The sequence below is a fragment of the Passer montanus genome, unplaced genomic scaffold (genome assembly GCF_014805655.1).
Source record: "Passer montanus isolate IOZ18808 unplaced genomic scaffold, ASM1480565v1 scaffold25, whole genome shotgun sequence".
Taxonomy (NCBI): domain Eukaryota; kingdom Metazoa; phylum Chordata; class Aves; order Passeriformes; family Passeridae; genus Passer; species Passer montanus.
Genome location: NW_024367149.1, coordinates 10,448,373 through 10,462,275, shown reverse-complemented (window position 1 = coordinate 10,462,275; position 13,903 = coordinate 10,448,373). Strand labels below are relative to the sequence as shown.

The following is a 13,903-nucleotide window of genomic DNA, read 5'->3' as shown; positions in this document are numbered from 1 at the left end:
CCCCACGAGCAGCTTGGGCAGTGCCAGTGCAGCAGCTCTCAGCAGAATTTAACGTTCTTAGAAGAAACAAAACTCAGCAGCAAAGGCAGATTTCTGTCTGCAGGGGCAGTTTATTGACTGCTGCTCTGCTCTGGGGTCTGTGGGGCCAAGCTGGGCCCTGTCCTGTTCCCACAGCTCGGTGTGCAAGGGCCAGTTTGCCCTGGTTTTGCCAGGATGGAATGCATTTATCAGCAGGGGTGAGCCAGGCCATGTTTCCTTTCCTAGAAACCTCCTGTCACTGTGCCCAGGTGTGTCCCCTTTGCAGCACCCCTGGTCACAGGGAAAGAGCCAGCTCACAGTTTGGGAGTTTGTCTTTCCTGGGAAGATGAGAAGATGCTCAGAGCAGCCCTGGGGGCAGCTCCTCTGACTGGGCCTCCAGCCCTGCAAGAAGGCTGCAGAAATGCAATATTTTGTCAACTGCTCCACCTAGTGCCATTTCAGCAGAAAAAGCAGGCAGAGCACAGCGCTCAGAGCCGCGCTGGGGCCTGGGCAGCTTTCCCTGCCTGGCTCTGGAGTGGGTCCATGAGGATGTGCCAGCAGCCAGCCCTGCTCCTGTGCTTACCTTGCAGAACCAGGAATCTTTACCCTGATTTTCTCATCCTTCTCAAAAGGGGACTATAAACTCATATTTGGAAATATCTGCCCTGGAAAACATAACACTTCTCATGAGCTCTTTAACTGCTCAGGAATCCCTTGGGTTGGATCAGGCTTGGAGCAACCTGGGGCAGTGGAAAGTGTCTCTGGCTGGGGTGGAATGGGATGAGCTTTAAGGTCAGTCCCAACCCAAACTATTCTGGGATTCTGTGATCCGAAATACAGGGAATAAAGAGTTTATGCTACCACTGCATTTTTCCCCTTTTTGTGCAGGAATTGGGAGTAAACTCTGCTGGGATTATTTACAGGGAATTTAGGGGCATTACAATGATTCCTCATTGCAGGACAATGAGGTGGAATCCCTCACCCCTCCAGGCTGACCTGCTGGCCCCACCAGCCCAGCCACCACCACCACATCATAACCTGGCCAAGAAATGCCCTGAGATGGCTCCTGGTGCTGTCACTGCCCAGAGCAGGTAGTTCCAGGGCTCTCCAGGTGAGGAAGCTGATGGAAGGCCTGTGAACAGCACATGGCCCTTCTAAAATAAAGGCTGTGCCCCCCAAGTCCTCAAACCAGGGCAGGAGAACCCTTAGGACAAGAGGAAACAGAGGAAAAGTTTTGCCAGAGGAAGTTTAAACTGGATATCAGGGCATGCAACAGCTTTGAACACTGACTTAAATTAAAATACAGAATAAAACAAATGCACAACTACTTATGCAACCGAGCTTTATTTAGAACCTTTGAAGTCATAAAACGTCTCATTTTACTGATCTACATAAACATACAATCAGGAGGTTTAATTGCTTTTTCCCTTGCGCAGAAATTAAGTTTTAAACAAACCAGAACACCCACCCCCACCCAGACAAGCGTGGTGCAAACTGAATTCTCTGCCTTGGCCCTGCACGTGGAGCATGGTCACTGGCTTATTAATTAGTTGCAATATAATTCTTTTTTTTGGCAGTAATATATTCGAACACACAAAGTGCAAATTACAAGAAGCAGAAAATGTTCTCTCTCCTTCTGTGCAAGGAGAAGTGCAAAATGCCTCAGCCCATAAATTCTATTATTGATGTCTATGAACTGCGTGTGCATCACAGGCTGATAAATAGCCGTGTACAACTTCATTGATTAAATGTGGCAACGTCTCAGGGTGGGTACAAAAACACAGGACAGAAGAATCTTTCCCTTTGGTTGATAAATTCCACACACTGCTGCTGAGGGCACCTCCTCACAGCCCACCCTGAACTCCTGCACGCCTCGGGTACTTGTGCAACCAGAGCAGTTTGTTCAGAATTCTCCAGATTTCTACTTCTGGAGACATTCCTGTGCGTCTGCAATCAGCATTCCACTCACACCTCACCTGGCAAATCCAACAGGACACTGGGAACCCACTGAAAATGAGAAGTCTCTTCCAGGCACTATTAAGGGAATACCCACCAATGGTTCCAGCAGGCTAAATGCACTTTGTGATTACCTAAAGTTATGGAAAACTTCCCAAGCAAAAAGGAAAACCCTTTTCCATGAAAACTTATCACAGCATTCCAGTCTCAATGTAGTTCACCTCGCTTCAGGACTGGTTCCTGTATGTAAAATGGGGAAAATTCCATTAAATTACACAGAACAGCTGTACCTTTAACACCTCCCTGCACTGCTCAGTTATCATGCTGCAGATTTTCAACCTTCTTTCCACTTAACTCCTGGAATTTTTCACACAAAATGAGCAGCCAATTCTGACCCCAGCCCCCTTTCATCTCTCCTGGCTACATCAGCATTACAAATTATGCCAAATAGCTCCAAATCAGACTGGGCTGCTTCCTCCAAACCCCCTCCTGCTCCTCTGGACAGGAAGATTAACCCACAACGCCTTGCACTGCCAGGAATCTGCCTGCCAAATTCATCTGCTAAATCACCAAGGCCACACTCACATCACCACTGCTCCAGGGCTGGGACATGGAATGAAGCTGGGAACTTCTGGCTGAACGTTCCTGCACCCCACCTCCAGAGTGGGACCAGCCTTGGGAAGGCTCCTCGTGGGCTTCAGACCCCAAAAATCTGCCTGGGGGATTCAACTGAGCTGGAAGGGGTGGAGGAACTCATCCCAACTGCTGCACCTGGCTGTGGGAGATCATCCCAGCCCTGCCTGGCAGTGCCTGGTGTTACCCAAAAATTACTCTGGCAGCCCCAGGAGAGGAGCATCCTCCAGGATCCACGAAAGCCTCTTCCTGCACTGCCAGATCCTGGGGGGACTCTTGGAAATGTCCATCAGTTTGGTGGTTAGGATGAACTCCATCGAGCTGGAGGGTCTGCTCACCGTCGTTCCTAGACTTACAGGATCACATTCCCAAAGCAAAGTTTTTGTCTTCGTTAAAGTTTCAGGATGAACAATTATGCTGCAGCTTGGCACGACAACAACTGCCTTTGTATGCGACATGCCTAGCATATATCAGCACATTTCTTCTTAAAAAATAGAATTAGAATAGAATGAGCTACGCTGTTGTTGTTCATGCTGCCTAAATACCTGAAAAGGCTCAAACATTTTAAAAGCCTAAAAAAATAAATTTCCCTCTCCCCTCGTTTATTTTTCATGCTAAAGGCTGCAAATTGACACATCACAGTAATTACCTCTGACTGACTTCCACAGACCTACCCAAAGAGATAAACATGAGAAGTTCACATTTGACTATCAGACTTACTGTGCCGAGCACAAATAATTTCCCAGAGGAGAATTTGATATTTCATCATTTGGAACAGTGGTAATTTAATTACATTGCTAATGTTTTCTGGCATACTTGAAAGAACAATTAGCATAAGTAAATCATGAGTGAGATGACAAGTCACTCTGCATTTATTTCTGCTCCTCAGATGGGATCAGCCGATGATCTGAATTCTCTTTTGTGTGCGAACTGATTCCAGGTTCAGCAGTCGCGACCGGGGCTCAGAGCAGCGGGGACAAACCGACGCGTTAAATAAAGCACAACGAGTCTTGCCCTTTGAAGTTCCTTAATTAAAACTTGTCCAGAGAAGCCTCCGAAGCCACCAGGAGTCGTGGAGGGCGGGGAGGAAGGCTGAAGAAACGTGGGAGGCTGAATGAAGCGGGAGACGCGCGCTGCCGCGCCTGGCAGCGGCGCGAGCGCTGACCCAGGCTCTGCTGGGGGCTGGGCAGTGTCGGACAGCTCTGCTGATGGCCTAAAATAGCTCAGTTTGTCTCAGGACAGCACTGTCAGGGTCACTGTGCCCCTCTGGCGCTTCAGGATGGCCACGGCCTGGTCGTGGGTGACGCCTTCCAGGGCCTCCCCGTTGACGGCCACGATCTGGTCCCCGCGCTTCAGCCGTCCGTCGTCGGCCGCCGCGCCCTGCAATGGCAAACCGGGGCTCAGCGTGGCACCCCCGGGCTCCTGGAGCCTGGAATGCTGCCTGGAATGGGGCATGGAGCTCTGGGAATCCCTCACGGCCGGGAGAAATGGCAGCACTGAGCTCCCCCTGAGCCGCCGCCCATCGCTCCCCACCCTGCCAGGGTACGCGCCCAGGAGACAGAGCTGGCTCTTCCCTGAAAAAAGGCCTGGGTAGGGATTGGCTGTGGATTTTATGATCATGGAGAGGCTTGTTAAAGCAGCATTTAAATGTGCTCCATGCCTCACGGCTGAGAAACAGCTAAAAAAGTGGGGAGGGAAAAGGAACCAACCTGGGCACTGCCCCCAGCCCCAGCCGAGATGAAGAAATGGCCTCGGGTTGTTTAGGCTGAGCATCAGGATAATTTTGTTCACCAAAAGGTGCCAAATATTGGAGTAGACTGTCCAGTGGAGTTCCCATCCTTGGAGGGATTAAAAAGCCATGTGGATGTGGCACTTGGGGACATTGGTTGGCAGTGCTGGGGGAACGGCTGGACTCCGTGATCTCAGAGGGTTTTTCCAGCCTGAAAAGTTCTGTGACGGTCCTGAAAGCTTCCACAGAGCTTTAGAAATGGCTCTTCTCCTCCAGACATCTCAGGGAAGTTCTTTTACCTAAATCCCAAGCCCTGCCTGCCCAGAGGCTGGCTCACAGTGTCTCTGCCCCACTTGCAGGAACTTCAGGTTCCATTTAGGATTTCTCAGTCATGCTCGCATCTAGAAACTTGTAGCCCTAAGCACCAGTTAAAAGGCACAATATTTTAATAATTTCAAACTGTAAAAATACCAGATATTTGTGGTTTGAGCCCCAGAGTAGCAGGAGATATGGCTCCTACTTTACCTTCAGACAAAGTTTTCCCAACCACATCACCTGCTCTGGCACAAGGGACACCAAGCAGGCACAGGGCAAGCAGCTGCATGTGACAGACTTCACAATTATTTTATGGCAAGTATCCCTAATTCCCACTGGTTTTCTTCCCTCCCCTTCCATTTCCAGAACTCCCCTCGTGTGGCCATGCCTGACAAGTCTTGCTGGCTCATTTTTAGCAGGGGATGGGTGGGAAAAGGGGCAAATCTCCCTCCTATAATATAATGTATTTTGATTCTTCCCCAGGCTCAGAGGCTGGAGCTCTCTGAGCTCTCTGTACCTGGCAGGGTCCCCAATCCCCCCAGACACTCAGGGCTGGGATCAGAGATGGGCTAATTCCTGCTTTTTCATCAGGATACAGCATCTCTGCAATCTCCTCACTTCTGCACAGTGGGGATAAAAGATGCCTTCAATACCTCCTGGAAATCTCTTGGAGATTTACAGATAGAAAGCTGCCTTATAAATATTTTAATGTACAAACTCAAGTTTCCCAAGTACACAGAGCAATTTTGCTGAGACAAAGTGTCTTGTTTCAGCCATCAGTAATATGAAATATAAACTGAGAAGCCAGCTATGAGTTCTGGGTCCACTAACTCACAGCAACCTACTCAGACAGTACATTTTGCTTTCTGCTACATAATATATTATCCAAGCCCAATCTTAGGTTTATTTTTAAAGATAATACAGAAAAAAGGGAAGAAAGCAAAAAAAAAAAAAAAGATACCTTGGCAAATATAGTCTTGACATAAATGGGCAGGTCTCCATGGGGACTTCCATACCCCCCTACAATACTAAATCCCAGTCCATCAGAGCCTTTCTCCAAAGTAATAATCTTAGGCTGAGGTGCTCTGAAAACACAACAAATATCACTTAGATAAGCAGTGTCTGTCTCTGGGACTTTATGCAGAAGGAACACTCACACAGACATTTATCTACCACGAGGTTTTTTTCACACAGTCACAAACCATGACCCTTGCACTGGAACATTCCTGCAAAGCCCAGAGTTCAAAGGCTGCTCCGTGTGCTCCAGCTCCTCACTTGGAAAAAATTATTTTTAAGTTTTTTATTATACCCACATGCCTGTGCTCATAACTCCAGAGCTCATTAGCTGGAGCCTGAACTCTTCAGGGGTTTTCTCTGCCTACACTGAGCAAAGGAAGATTTTTTTTTTTTTGGTGGAATTTAGACCATTCATATGAATTTATCCATCTCAAATTTGAAATGAGTAACTTCTACCTGTGTAGAAAGAACTGCTGTGGACAGAAAGTGGCCAGGCATTGGCACAGTGGAGTGCCCAGCCCTGTGTGGATGTGACACTTGGGGCATGGGTCAGTGGTAGCTTTAGCAGTTGTGCACTCAATGATCTGAGAGAGCTTTTCCAGCCTAAACCATTCCATGATTCCATGGAATCCACTTGGCATCTTCCACCCTTCTAAAGGTGCAGCCCAAGCTGAGTAATATCTATGCATTTTTAGGACATACCTAATTCTTCATATTTTCTCCTCCAAATTTCCCTGCTGCTTTGATATGAAAAAAGATTACAAATCCTTTTGTAGAGCAAGCAGTTCTCCTTTGGGAGCAGCAATAAAACCAGCATCTCACATTTTAAGACCACAGAATGCAGCACAAAGAGCTCAACTTTTACACTCAACCCTCCTGAGGCAGGACAGCAACTTCTTAAAATAAATAGAATGAACCACAGAATGAAAATGGAGAACATAATGAAAATGATGAGCTGAAATGGAGAATAAATGAATTTCAAAATGGTAACTGGGATGCTACAGTGAGAAAAGCACACGATGGAGAACGATGCATGGCAGGGCTGGACCTCCAACTTCCATCACCACACACAAGTGCTGCAAGCAGGGATGACTTTAATTGGAATTTTTTTGGCTCATAAACCTATAAAGATTGAAAATACAAAGTCCTGGGACGTGTTTTGTAAGGTGTTTTTAACACCTCTGGCATCAGTCTGCCAATACCAAATTATTTCAAATTGCTGTGATCAGAACTCCTTCCAGATGAGGAAGCCAATGGACAAGGGCAGAAATACCATGTCAGCACAACATTAAGGAAGAAAAGGGATACTTTTTCCTTGAAAAACACCCAGAAATGGTGCTTGGAAACCCATTTTGTGCTTATTTACTCAAGTAATTTCTGTCAGCAGGCGAAGACAGACACGAGCCCACCATCAACTTGGGGAAGGTCACAGAGCTTTCATTTTAAAGGTGATGGAAAAGTAGAGAGAAGCAGTGGGAGAGACCTCCTTGCTCCCCTTCCCTAGCCCAGGAACCCCCCCCAGCTCTGCAGGAGAGCAGGAACTCACTCAGGGTCCTCGGCGGGATGCTCGGAGGGCAGGCTCAGGCTGCAGCCCGTGGACATGCTCTCCAGCTGGCTGGCAATGGCACTGATGTTGGTGTCAGCCACCACCTGGGCAACAGGGATGCAAGGAAATACAGTTTGGAAAATCAGCTGTTGGCTTTTTTCCCCTAGCAAGCTTTAAAACCAAGTCCTGCTCTCTTAAATCTCCACTGGTTCCACACTTTCAGGTAAGAGCAGCCACTTTTCTGGGGTTCAGTGCAAATTTTGCTCTGAAGCTTTGCCTGGCCCTCACAAGATCACCACTCAGGCTCTGAGCAAAGGGGAAGAGTCTGGGTAATCCAGACAAAAAGGCTGCTTTTCCAAGGAAAGAGTTAACACAAAGGGCCCAGGACTGGCCTTGAAAGAAACCACCACAACCTTTAAGAGAACACCAAGATCCAAGGGATCATTGGGCAAAACCCCTGAAATGCCTCAGACTGGTTTGTCTGATGAGCAGGGAACAAATTAATCCTTGGTTTTGACTTCTCTGAATTTTTAGCCTGAAAACAAACTGGATTGTTCAACTTCTCAATTCTGGGTCCTCTATTATTCTGACAACATCCTGAAGGATGCTCTGAGGGCCAGAGCACCTTTCTGTGGAAAAGGTTTCTATGGAAAGGTTTCTTTCTCCAGGCTGGGAGAGCTGGGGGGGTTCACCTGGAGAAGAGGAGGTTCCAAGGAGAGCTCAGAGCCCCTTCCAGAGCCCAAAGGGGCTCCAGGAGAGCTGGAGAGGGACTGGGGACAAGGGATGGAGGGACAGGACACAGGGAATGGCTCCCACTGCCAGAGGGCAGCCATGGATGGGAGATTGGGAAGGAATTCCTTCTGTGAGAATAGTGAGGGCCCTGCAATTAACTTTATTTTTAATTCATTGATGCTGATTTTTTATGTACTTTTTTTTAAAGGACAATTTTCAAAGAAACCACCACAAAGGGGTTTGATTCCTTCTGTGAGAATAGTGAGGGCCCTGCAATTAACTTTATTTTAAATTCATTGATGCTGTTTTTTTATGTACTTTTTTTTTAAAGGAAAATTTTCAAAGAAACCACCACAAAATAGTTTTGATTTGAAGCATTTACAGCTGAAAGGACATCAATTTCCCAACAAGTGCATTCTGTGGTTATCCCCTAACTCCATCTCCCTCTGAGGAGATATTCTTCTCTGCCTGACATTTACTGCAGCACAGGAGTTCACCTCAGACACAGTGAAGAACAGCCAGGAAGCACAATTCCAATATTTCCTCTAGCTATGGCCTTATTTTATCAAAGTGAGCAGGTACTTCTTCCACTCGTTGCTGTGAGCTTGGCTTTAAGGAAAACTTCCCTTTTCAAAGTAAGAAATTTGTTCTATAAATCTGTTTTAAATGAGTGCTCACAATTCTTCCACAGCAACATTTCCCTCTTCCCCAACCCTCTGGAGCCAAGAGGGTGATGGAGCCAGGAGGTTTCCATGCAAATTCTGCATCCCAGGCCTTGGGTTCCAGGATGCCCCAAAGGAAGGGGCTCCAGCAGGTGACAACAGCACCTGGCTCAGCCAGCAGAGACCCCACCAAGGTTCCCTTCCTCTGGCATCACAGTAAGGAATTCCAGCCAGCATTTGTCATGTTTTTTTTTTTTTTTTGTTGTAGTTCGATAAAAACGAGGGTAAAAACAAATCTATATTCAAAAATCTTCAGCTGGCAGCAAGAACACACCAGAGTTCAACAACCTTGTAAAAAAGCTCCCCCTTATCTCATTACTACACCTGCAGAAAAGAAATTAAATTAAACCAAGGCATCAAAACAGCTGAGAGGGATGATTGTTCCCCTGAGACCTTAATCTCCCATTTGCAAAGAGCATTTGCAAACTCCTTCCCAGGACGTTCCCATAATAAGCCTTTCCACCCCACTGAACACAATTATCTGACCTTTCAGAGCAGCCTGCCACAAAGTGGTCCACCCTGATAATAAACAGAATTACTCAATGGCACATCACTCATGATGATCACAGCGATAGGATTGTTCCTTTTGGAGTGTTTTGGGGGAAAAAAAAGAGGAGTTTGATGGGGGAGAGGTACCCGTGCTTGGTGGGGAAGGGAACCACCACCACGCTTTGACACCACTCCAGGTGTTAAAACACAACAGCCCACCTTCCTAGAGCAGATTTTTACCAGAGGAAAACAGCCTCTACTCTGTCCCAATAAACCTCTATCATCTGTGAACAGCATCAAGCTCATTTTAATGAGACAGAATGCTCAGAAGAAGAAAAACAGCCAACTGACAGACCCAAGGGCACTTCCAGAAGAAGCTCTTTAACCCAGTGGCATTTCTAGAAGAAGCTCTTTCTTTGTGTGAGCGACCCAGTGCCAGAGTGCCCCATCAGGAATATTTTTAAATCCATCATGGTGTGCAATATTGAGCTGTATTACAGCTTTCAAGATGAGCAATTTTGGGTTCTGCAGCAAGCTTTCATTTTCTATTCAGGGAACACTGTTGACATGAAAAGTGAAATTACTCAACGTTAGTAACAATATGATAACTATAATTTAACAGAGAATCCTCAGCTGGTGTGAATCTGTGTGTTTCCTCTGACTTCAATGGAACTACACAAAACACCATCTGCTCTGGAACTGGCTCATCACTTACTGGGTCAGCAGTTCATGGACAGACAAAACAAAGAATGAGCAAGTCTCAAACTAAGTTTATTATCATTTCATTGCCTCTTTTTCCTTCCCCTCCCCCATTTTTTATAGCCACATTTGTGTCACAATACAAGCAAGAAGCTTGCAAAAGTCCCTCAGGATGAGTCCAATCCAAAATGCTGTCATGATAAAGGGAGTTAAGAATAGATTTTAGTGGTGCCTTCAGCTTGTTTTCCAATTGTTGCAATAATTCTGCAAAGGAGTAGAATTTTGAATTCTAACTGGCAAGTATTTTCCCCATTTCTTTGTGTAAACATAAAAATAAATTATGGATCAACACAGTGGCAGGCAGCAATCAGGAGCAATGTGGCAGAAGATGTCCCTTTTAGCTACCAGAGAAACACAGCAGTCACAGCACTGTTTTCTCTCTTCACTGTTTTTATCCTTTACCTGGTGAACAATCAGTTCCAGGCAGCTCTGTCTTGGTGATGATGCCATCATTTGTCCTAAATTCTGCTAGAATTTCTTTCAAGGACAAGGGAACTACCCTGTGGGTCCCTGTCTCATTACATCACAAGCACACACACACATTTTCTTGTTCCTAGTTAACTTCCAATTAAAAAAAAAAACAACCACAACTTGGAAGCTTGTTGATTTATCACATGTGGCAACAAGTTATTTTGTTCCCTTTGTTATGCTTTTATAGAACCACGCTCACAGCCTGTGTGAATGGCAATAAAGAATTTTTGAATGGAAATGATTTCTTGCTCTCCTCCTGTGTAATTCCCACCAGCAAAGCACCCTGCAATTCTGTGCTGCCTCGTGCCAGGGATGCTCAGGGTTTTTTTTTTTTCCCCTTCCTGAATGCCATTTATCTACCCTGCTGCAGCTGCATGTTCAATTTATCACCATACCTGCAGGATAATGCTCCCATAAGCATTCTTTAGTAGATTAACTGCATCTGCATGAGACAGCCCATCCAAAGGTTGCCCATTAATGCTGACAATCCGATCTCCAACCTGAAAGTACAACAGTAATGGAAAATTACCAGCATTAGGGAAAATTAAAATTAAGAATGCTTAAAATTCCTCATGAACTTGGCACTGCACAGTCATGCTTCTCTTTTGCAGGATCCCTTTTGTGAGGATTCTGCACTGCCAGTGATCATTTCCCATTCTTTTTTTAACACTAACAATAATGATCAGAGAAAACAAAGATGGGTTGTATTTTGCTCCTTCTATTTGCAAGCAGAGAGGGAGGGAGATTCTCACTGCTGCCCTCCCATCCAGAAAGGATTCATTTGTGCCTGAATGTGCAGACAAGTTCATATTCTTCCAGATCGTGTAAGCACATGCTGAATGTTGTATGGGGGAGAAGGAACTTCTGATATTAATCCAATTAACCTGGATGATTTCTTCTTCCTACACACAAAAATGATCTCGACCTGCCACTGTTTAATTCCACCAGAGACAAGGCATGAGTGTAGCAGCATGTCCTAATGAATCTCATGGGCCAAAGCATGTGGATCTGCATAATAAATTCTTCTCAATCCTCATGATTCCTTGAAACTCTCTCCAGAACTGGAAGTGTTCACCATGGCCATGCCTGGAAACCCAACATGCTGTGGGTCTGACACAAGTGCCTTATTTTGCTGTTTATTTATAGGGGCCTTAAGATCAATCAATCCATTTCTGCCTGGTTTGAGCTCTAAAGGATGCCCAGTCTGGAGTTCCCAAAATACCTGAGGTTTCCAGAGGGCCACTTGCTGCCCTCTTGTCTGAATGAACACAGACATTCCACAACAACTACAATTCATTTAAGCTCTTTCTCTTAATGTCACATTTCCAATATGGGCAGCAAGGGCAGGTTTGTTTTCTGGGGTGGTGTTTTTTTTTTTTCTTTTTGTTTTGTTTTGTTTTGCTTTTATACAAATAGAGGCAGGGCAGTCTGTGAGAGACCATCAGTGACAGCAGATGCAGAAGTTTTTGAGGCATCAAGGGACAGGTGGGAGATGAAACAGGAACACTGAGGGCCCCTGTACTCACTCTGAGCCTTTGTGTCCGAGCAGCCACTCCGCTGGCCTGGATCATGGCGATGAAGATGGGAATGTCCCCCAGGGGACTGCCCTTCCCTCCTGCTATGCTGACACCCAGGGCATCATACGGGCCCTGGAACACAGCAAAACCAAACATCTGCACAGGGGGCAACTGGCAGAGTGCAGGGCATGGCAACAGCTGACTGCTTTGGTTGGTGGCACAGCAGAAAATGGGTTTGACACACACATCTCCTCACCCAGAGCACAGGCACACATCCAGCCCCCAGTGCAAACACAAATGATGCAGCTGGACTCGAGAGAAATGCTGCAAAAATGAACGACTTCAGTGGAAGGAGCTGGCTTTATGAATAGGTAGAAAACAACTCACTGACCCTTGTTATCTCCACAGTCCTCGGGCCCATATCGGCTCCTACTAATAAAGAAACAAACAATTAGCTTCTGTAATTAAGAAATAATATAATTAAGAGATAACACTGTCAGGTGACAACGGTCCCTTGCTGCCTAGGCAGAGTTATCACCAGGCAGGAGTGGAGGCTTCCTGTGCCAAGGCAGGCAGTGAGGAGGAGGAGGAGGAGGAGGAAGGATGAATGAGGTGCAATCCCTCTGGCTCCCGGTGTCACTGTGACTCCCACTGTAGCCCAGGCACAATCTGTGGAACTGCAGCACTCTGCCAGCCTGGAGAACAGCCCTATTGTGCCTTCACTCAATTAAAGACAGGATTATTATTCCTAAATCACAGTGCCCTTGCACAAAGGGCTCTGGGAATGGTGCAGTTCCAGGGATCTCCTCTTCCCCTTTGTGCTGTGTGGGTAAAAAAAGGGCAGGCAGGAAGTCAGGATGGTGTGCATCCAGTGAAAAGGTGTGGAAAAGTACTCAAAATGCTAGAAAAGGGGAGGGAAAGGGAAAGAAAAGGGGAAGGAAAAGAGGAAAGAAAAGAGGAAAGAAAAGGGGAAGAAAAAGGGAAAAGGGGAGGGAAAAGGGGAACAAGAAAGGGAAAGAAAAGGGGAAGAAAAAGGGAAAAGAAAAGAGAAAGAAAAAGGGGAAAGAAAAGGGGAAGGAAAAGGGGAAGGGAATAAAGGTGAGAGGGAAAGGAAAGGGCGAAGAAGAAAGGAAAAGGGGAAATGGAAAAAAGGAACTAGGAAAAGAGAAGAGGTAAAGTGGGAAAGGGGGAAGGCAGGAGAGGAGAAGAGAATGGAAAGCAAAGGAAAAAGGCAAAGAGAGACTTCAGAGTTCAGCTCAAACGAATTTTTTCAGCCCAACAAGCTGATGGTGTAGTCAGGTCCTGAGCTCTGCTACACCCACCCCTAATTGTATCAGCTGTAATGAAACTAGAAAGCTGGCAGAATAAATCTCTTCCAAAATTCCATGATTCCTACCCCCCAGACCAGCACTGCCCACATCCATGAAGGTGTGTCTGGGCAGGGACAGCTGAGGTCTGTGGCACTGGGAAGCCCAGCCCTGGGGACCCCAAATCAGGGTCAGGAAGTGCCCAGTGCTGCAGGGCCTGCCCAGACAGCACAGAGAAGGATGCCCAAAAGGCACCAGGCTCCTGCAGTGCCTGCAAACCAGCAGAAGAAATGTCTTCTCCTCTTGCCCATGGTCAGATATGAGCAAGGATTCCCACATCCTGGAGCCACTCTCCCCAGGCTGCTGCAGGTTGTGGATTTTTAAAGCTCTCTAAACCTGCAAACTGGGCGTTGTGACTTTCTCATTACAAAACACCCCTTTATGCACTCAAGAGCAACAAAGATATAAATGAAGTGGTGGCAGCTTTATTCCCTGAGAAAACCATTCCTAATGTGAGAACCATGCCTGTGCTAAGTCTCTGACAAGGGGAATAGCAGGGCACAGGAATTCTGCACTTAAAATAGAGGGGCCACTCCTGCTCCAGCAGACATAAAAATAAAGTCATCTTCTGGGAAGTGTTTGGTTCTTAAAAACATCCGTGGGGCGTCTTCGGGGAGGCTGTGCAGGAAAGC

General features: G+C 46.4%; 1 protein-coding gene across 5 annotated transcripts in view; it reads right to left on the bottom strand.

The window, feature by feature from the left end:
- Window positions 1-1,343: 1,343 nt before the first annotated feature.
- Window positions 1,344-13,903, bottom strand: part of PATJ (PATJ crumbs cell polarity complex component) — a 138,924-nt gene continuing 126,364 nt past the window's right edge. For 4 of the 5 annotated variants that reach the window (XM_039711657.1, XM_039711656.1, XM_039711660.1 and 1 more), the window contains 6 exons: window positions 12,296-12,336; window positions 11,914-12,036; window positions 10,783-10,887; window positions 7,215-7,318; window positions 5,613-5,736; window positions 1,344-3,987 (listed from right to left, as the gene is read on the bottom strand). In XM_039711657.1, coding sequence (XP_039567591.1) covers window positions 3,841-3,987; window positions 5,613-5,736; window positions 7,215-7,318; window positions 10,783-10,887; window positions 11,914-12,036; window positions 12,296-12,336 — 644 coding nt within the window. In that variant the 3' untranslated portion in view covers window positions 1,344-3,840. The remainder of the gene's footprint in view (window positions 3,988-5,612; window positions 5,737-7,214; window positions 7,319-10,782; window positions 10,888-11,913; window positions 12,037-12,295; window positions 12,337-13,903) is intronic. The other variant, XM_039711659.1, reaches the window with a different exon arrangement.